General features: G+C 39.0%; 1 protein-coding gene across 1 annotated transcript; it reads left to right on the forward strand.

Annotated features, from left to right (window-relative positions):
• Window positions 1–2591: 2591 nt before the first annotated feature.
• Window positions 2592–5523, forward strand: LOC135687031 (neuronal acetylcholine receptor subunit alpha-9-II). The gene has a single exon (XM_065203463.2). The coding sequence runs from the start codon at window positions 2896–2898 to the stop codon at window positions 4279–4281; it is 1386 nt and encodes a 461-aa protein (XP_065059535.1). The 5' UTR covers window positions 2592–2895; the 3' UTR covers window positions 4282–5523.
• The last annotated feature ends 2166 nt before the right edge of the window (window positions 5524–7689 follow it).

Below are 7689 nucleotides of genomic sequence, written 5' to 3' on the forward strand. Positions count from 1 at the left end.
CATATGCCTATATAGCTAATTGAACTTGCGCAAGTCTTACTCGATAGGCAAGCCAAAAGAAGGAGTCGAGGAAGTCTAGACAGTCGATCTTCAAATGAAGGAACTAAAATGTAACGGTTTGTCTATCGTTAGAGAAACCCGTCCTGGACCAATAGCCATTGGTAACCTGTTTCTGGAACGAAACTCGGCGAGGGATCGCAATCACTAGCCCCTTTCCCAGTTCATTTGATTTTAGAAGTTAAGGGGACCTTATATGGGACGTCCTTATTCGCACAGAGTGAGGGTTTAATTCAAAAGCTGAACAGAGCGACCCTTGGATATGTAGCTTCGCTATTTCTGTTTTACAAGTGGCAATAGTTGTTTCTTTAACAACGAATGATAAGCAAATAAATGCCAGCGAGAAAATCAAAATAAACGAAACTCTTTTTTAGAGCCCTTAGTATCGTGGCACTCCCTGGGTATCGTGGCACTCCCTTGGTATCGTGGCACTCCCTTAGTATCGTGGCACTCCCTTGGTATCGTGGCACTCCCTTGGTATCGTGGCACTCACTTGGTATCGTGGCACTCCCTTGGTATCGTGGCTATCGTTCGCACTATAACATTTATAAACAAGTAAAACATTTTCGTCATTGGTCCAGATCCAAGTGTGCGCAGCTTTGATGACGTCACATGATAGGAACTGTACTGCACAGGTGTGATATATGTAAGCTCTATGAAAAAGCTTCACTTACTTTAAGTTGAATTTCTTATTTAAAACAACATTAGATTATTATATAACATCGACAAGCATGTTCAAGAGTTCTTGCGATTCACATTCAACTGCTCGTAACTGCTTCAGAATGGAGACCAGGCGAATTATTATTATTATTATACAGGTGTGATGTGGGTAATCTTTATGAAAAAGCTCCTTTACAATTTTTCAAGCTTTATAGCAACGAGTTCCTGCCTGTCAGTAAGATTCTTGCTGTCAACTTTCTGTTGCCACAACAATGTAATGCTGCTCCTTTTTGAATAGTTCTTTACAGTACGCGAAGTCTCAGAGGGATCGTATAATAACAGCTCAGTTTTTTTAAATTGCTTTTTAGGTCAGGTGATTTTTTAACAGTATAACCCGGGGGGCAACAAGTCCTATTGGGCTCTTTCTATCAAAAGAACTCTCTCGATTAATAAAGAATTGTAACGGGGTTGTGGCCTAACATTTTCTCGTTTTACTCGTGACTCGTGCTCTTGGTTTTAGGTAAACAGGAACTGGAATTCATCTAAGAGATATAGAACCTTCTATTCTATTCTACATCCCATTGTAAAATTTGCCCTTTTCAACATTAAAACGTTTTATTTAAGAAACATCCCTAATGATTCTTTGAATTGCCTTTCAAATGGTGTTTTTATTGCTTCATGCAGATGCGTGAAAGATGTTCGTTCTGCCAAGCAGGGGCAAAGTTGTTCGTTGCTATTTTTTCGAAATTTGGTGAAAAAGGCTGTCTTCAGCACCCTCAAAAGACTCAGCTCCCCATTGCGCCCCTGATGCAGAGGAAAAAGCAACTTTCACGATGCAGGTCTTATATTTTGTCGGATAAGTAACGCATTACGCCACCATATTGACGTCTGTTGAGCCGGGAAAATCATTTTCCGCTGGCCGTGCTGTTTATTATTGTTTCGTATTAGAAAACCCTTACTTGAATCAGCTGTTTCTGAACAACAATGCGAAAGTAGTTTATATACGTAAGCACTATCATTTTGTTTTAGAAAAGTTGTTTACAGGATGATAATGCCCAGCTGCTGAAAAAGTATAAAAAAGCAATGGTGTTTGGCAATCACCTCGTAGTATTTGGAGATTTGACGTTCAGTTAGCTAGAACATAGGCTAAAGTTGTATGTCATGGGCTCCGACAAAGGTTGAAAAGTGGGGGGGGGGGCCAAGGGAAAATTTAACACCCGTAACAGAAGATTTTGAAAAAAATTCTATTGTTTTGCAAAAAAGTGGGCGAGGGTATTGTTTGCCAAGGCCCCCCCCGGCCCCCCCCCTTCGTCGGAGGCCCTGTATATGAATATATAATTAGCACAATACAAAGTTACATTGTATACGGCCTAGGCAAAACGAAACAAGAACAGCAATAATGTATAAAAAAATGCAATCAAATGATTTCAGGACTATTATTGTGGGTTATTGCAACATACTCGGTCTTGACGTGTTTTCACGGGCAGACATTTTGGGCATCATACTCAGGGTTTTTGTTCTGAGTTCTGCTGCTTGTTGCAAGAATTTTGCGAGTTTTTTCTGCTTGCTAATGTCTTGGCAGGACTTTAGGAGGACACTCTTGTTTTAGTTATACCAATTCCTTAACATTTCTCCCTTCCCTTCCCTATCAAAGCCTGTCACATTTGAAATACTCCTGCCACAAAGTGTGAGCGCCTATATTTCTGTAAATGGTTTGTTTATCGGGAAAGCTAAGCATCAGCTTCTCTGATTATCCAGTCGAAATGAAATCATAAATTTTTGTTGTAAAATCGAACGAAAATCTAAGCAAAACTTAACAAAGAAGGAAACAAGCAAATAATCAATCCTTTAAGATAAGAATATTTCTGAGTATCTTTAAAGAAGAAAACGTCAGTATGAAAACTAAACAAAAGATTTATCCAGGTTTTATCAAAAATCAAGACTTGGATCAACACTGGATGTTTCTCGGTCTTGTCATTCCCTGGCGAGAACCCCCGTCTTAGGTTTTGCCTTCCGCAGCAACTTCTTGCAGGCTGTTGAATAATTCAGACAGTTAATCAACGATAATTATTTCGGAGTGCAGCCAACATTTTGTCAAAAAGCTAAGTCATTTTGTTTACGGTAGCTTTCATATAGCAAAGCCTTAAACTAAAATCGACGCTACGTTGCAGGGAAGCGATGATTTTCCAAAGAAAAGGTGGATATTTTGGTACATTCATTGTTGTTATTTTTCTGTCAGTGTTAGGGGCTCTTTCAAGTACTACCGTTCCATCCGCAACTCCTGCGACTGGAAATGGAGGAGGGGGAAAGATCAAAGTTTCAACCTATGAAAAAGATCTGCTCGCTACGCTTTTGACAAACTACAGCACGTCAGCTCGCCCGACCTCATCCAATCACGAACCTGTATACGTCAACTTCGAGCTGCGATTAAATAAGATTGTCAAACTGGACATGAAGGAGCAATTGCTAGTGATCAACGCAAAATTGTTTTTGAAATGGAGGGATCCTCAGCTTGCGTGGAATATGTCCGAGTGGAATGGCACAAATTATCTGAATGTGCCCAATTCAAAAATCTGGACACCTGATATTATGCTTTATAATACTGCCAGGGATGACAGCAGAGATCCATCTGATATGTACAAGACGAAAGTTTTGATCAACCACGACGGAGACATCATTTGGGTTGCACCAGTAACACTGAAGGCTTCTTGTGCCGTTGATATCAAATGGTTCCCGTTCGACAATCAAGAATGCAAACTGACTTTCGGATCATTGTCATACACCCGCAGTAGGCTTAATATCAGGTTCAGAAAGCAGCCAAAAAATGCTGCAGGAATGCAGGGAAATTTTCACTACTCGAACGGAGATTGGGATATCAGCAGTGTATCCTCGAGACAACTTTCGGAGAGGTACGAATGGAGTCCAGAACCATATGCGTTGATTGAGTATTCAATTTCACTCAAACGAATGTTCACGTATTACATGTTGTACCTTGTGTTGCCATGTTTAGGGCTCGTATTTTTGGGACCGTTTATGTTCTATCTTCCTGCAGACAGTGGAGAGCGAACTGGATTTGGTGTAACTGTGGTTTTGGCACTCAGTGTGTACTTGCTTGTGATATCAGACCAGCTCCCAGAGAAGTCGGACAGGACACCATTGATTGGTGCATTGTACATTGTTATCTTCTTTCTTTTGGTCCTTGCATTAAGTGTTGGCATTGTCACCACCCATCTTTGCTACAAGACTAATGAACCGCCCAAATGGCTGTGGAGAGTGCTCTTCAAAAAGAAGCAACATTTGAGACCAATTGATACCGTCAAGGAAAATCAGATGAAAAGCGATGGTCTGGTTATGCAAACAATGGAAACCGTAGCACAACAAAGACCTGATCTGACAAAACGCTTCTCTACAATCTCTGGGGAGGTTATTCCAACGATTGATGAAGCAGAGACCAACCAACACAAATGGCGAATAATTTCAGCCAAGATTGACAAGATAATGTTCTGGTGCTACCTAGCAATGGTCATCGTCATACCAGCCATTGTATGCGTCTGCTTCATCTGACTTAGCATGCCATAGCTCACATTGAGGTAATCTCAACCTCTCGTTCTACTCTAAAAATTAATGCACATCTTTGTTATAATGTTTGTTAATGAATGTCCGTATGTTATAATGTTTGATGCTATCATCCACAGTAGAATCCGCATGAGTCTAGAATTCCAGAGCTACTTGGAAAAGCTTCCAGAAACAGGCTTGTCATTGAACTGATTTTTGTTTCTTCGCGTTCCAGTCTTCAAGTCGACAATTCCTCTCAATTTGGTCCTTACACGGGGCCGTTATCACCGAAGCAGTATATGGAAAACTTTCTAACAGTATTTGTCTCTGCTGTTTAAATTATTTCAACTCAGGCATTTTATTCTACAAACTGCTATTCAGACAAAAAATATGCATTTTTATTGGCCTAAGTTTTGAAGTTACCAAACAAATTTTCTTAAATTCAGCCATTTCCAAGTTCTAATTTAACGTGTCAAAGTTGACTATAAGGCAATGAACGCATTTTGTTTTTGCCAGGATTTCATAATGCTTGTCACACCACGCATTAATTCTTTACATATAAGTGATGTGTCATTGACATATCAACCTGCTCGTAGCATAAAAGCTTCTATTATTCACTTCTTTCATTTGCCAAATATATGCACACGAATTTTTAACAATCATCTTAATATTTAATTATTTCTATTTTTTTTACTTTTTGCAACGTTCTCTAAAAGAACTTTCCTAACAGAATTTTTCCTAACTTAATGCAAAGTTCCCTAATAGAACTTTACTGGCAATTTCAAGCCCATGATCCTTAAATACGAATGTGTTGCCCAGCTCATGGTTCATAGTCTTTTCGAAAGGAAGTTAACCGGGGGTCAACTTTGTTTATATAGAGGAGGCCAGTAGCTTTCTGTTTAAAACAATAAAAAGTCACTAGGGCTGGAGGGTCACTTCTCCCCTCCCCCAGATAGCATTGCCCTGTTATGGTTCTTATGTCTATATCTCCAAGATTTCCATTTGTGACCAGAATATTGGTATTTAACCCTGTAATTGAAGATTGTTCGCTGCTTTCATTTATAACTCGCTTTTTTTGTTTAATTATTCAAAGTTTGATTCTTAATCTTTGTAATGTCTTTGTAAATGATGAAAAAAATATAATATTGTTATGAAAAATTACGCAATGTAAAATTCTAATGTCAGTTTGTCGAAATATCTTGCATGCATAGACAAACCGATTTTCTGAAAATAAAATCATTTCGGTTTGAACCGTGTGAATTTCTTTCTGCTCATTGCTCACACCAAGTGATGACGTCGGCCGATGTCATGTAAAAGGGGAGAGTTATCCGAGAAATAATTTTTTGATGCAAAGATTGGTCAGCCAGGGCCTCCAAGGAAGGGAGTGGGGGCGGCATGGTACCCCCACTTTTCTGCAAAACAATAGAACTTTTCACAAAATCTTTTGTTATAGGTTTTAAATTTTCCTTCACCCCCCCCCCCCTTCTAAACTGTGCCAGAGCCCATGTCTGTGCGATGGTCTGTCCAGGATGAGGTTGGGGCCAAATCGAATAGAACTGCCACCAAGGGTTCAGCTTTCATGGTAATTTGAACATTTGTCAAAAGAATAACACACATCGCACGTAGTGAGAACACATTTATCGCAACATACAGATGAATCTACATTGATGGAATCATACATACAAAATTGAATTTTTTTCAAACTTCAGCCCAAAATATGGTGCAAAGAACTGAAAGGAATTTTTGAATCTTTAGTCTCTATCTACTTCAAAGCAAATTCTAGCAGCGATCGCTTCGCGCGGCCACCAGCGAACAGGTGGCAGTTAGAATCTCCATTCTCTTTCCTGATCGCTAGCAAAACGCAGGCAGGGGCGAAACTACCGGGGGGTATGGGGGGGTGCTGCACCCCCCCAATCTTCAAAAAAGCAGATTTTGTCGGGCAAATTTATGGCTGCTAGTGTATCTGTCGGGCAAATCTGGAAATTTTCTTTAGGTCGCACTTTTATTGCTACTTTTTGCCCTAGGTTGGTTTTTTAATTCATGGTCTTTTCCCCCATCTTTTTTTCAATCTCCTCCCAGTTGGGAAAACAAAACAGAAACGAGGCAAGGAACAGCAACATATATACATTTCTGTCTTTCATCCGTCCACTGATCAGCGCTTTCGTCTGGAGCTCAACGCGCACATGTTTATCTTCGCCTCGAGATGAAGTCTGAAGTATTGATCGACAGCAAAAGTATAGACAGAAAGTAAAGTGTGTTTGATGCGAGAAGGAAATGAACACTGTGTATACCCCTCCCCCCTACTTTTTGCAAAACAAGTGAGCTTTTTTCAAAATCTTTTGTTGTGATTTCTAAATTTTCTCTTGAAAAGCCCCCCCCCCCCTCAACGTTCCATCCTGGCTCAGAGCCCATAGAACACTGACAGTTTTAGAAGCATCATGAATCAAAGCATGAAGGATATACCATCTCGGAATACGTTGTTGAGAAAATCAATCAATATTTTCTTTTCCAAATGTATGAAACTTTCATTCATGAAATCAAACATGTTTTAGAAATTTAGGTCAAGACATTTGAAGAAGACATCATTTGGGTTTTTAAACATTTCATAACATCAACAGGAACATAATAAAACTATTTACAATAAACATGATCAAACGTGAACACCTTTTCATTACAACGTGGCGTGAACAACTGACTAATGCAACTTCGAGGTCTAGGAACGAGTGAAGGATTAACCGCGTGCTGCTCCTTCACAACAATACATCCATAAGAAGTTATGCCCCAAAATTATCTTAAGGTTTTACACTTACGGTTCGAAAGTATTGCACCCTTGGCTAGAAAATGGTCATACAGACGCCAAAGTTTTTTAACTAAAAAAATTGGAATAACCATAACAAGTAACAGAAAGTTCTAATCAGTTCAAGCGGGAAGTAATATAAAATTTATCAAGAAATTGTAGTTAAGATATGAATTGCAAAAAATCTTTCGAGTTTATTCTATTTCTGAACAATATCCATGATTACGAAAACATGAAAATTAAGATTTGATGATAGGTATACCTGTAAAATACCTCCAATAAAAAACTTTTCTTTGCTTGAGGGATTTTGTTATGGTGAATTTAGATATACGTACTTTGTGCTTGGGTGTCTAAAAATATTGAAATTGCTTCCGGAGCAACCGACAATTGATAATGAAACTCAGAGAATGCAACTGAAGCTCTTTTCTGTTGGAACATTGTAATCTGCGTAGCTGTTTCTAAATTCCGAAATTTCCAAGCTGTTTTTTGGTGTTCCACTTTGATAAAATTGAGACCCTACTTCAATCTCTTTTTTGAATTGCTCTCTTAATAGCTAGGTGATTTAGAAAGTGAAGAAGACTTTTTTTATAGAAAAGACAGGCCTTACAAATGCTTGCTTT

Source organism: Rhopilema esculentum, chromosome 20 (assembly GCF_057945365.1).
Source record: "Rhopilema esculentum isolate cy_ngs chromosome 20, ASM5794536v1, whole genome shotgun sequence".
Classification (NCBI taxonomy): Eukaryota; Metazoa; Cnidaria; class Scyphozoa; order Rhizostomeae; family Rhizostomatidae; genus Rhopilema; species Rhopilema esculentum.

Coding starts and splice junctions, on each gene's coding strand:
- LOC135687031 (XM_065203463.2), top strand. CDS start 2,896: ATGATTTTCCAAAGAAAAGGTGGATATTTTGGTACATTCATTGTTGTT.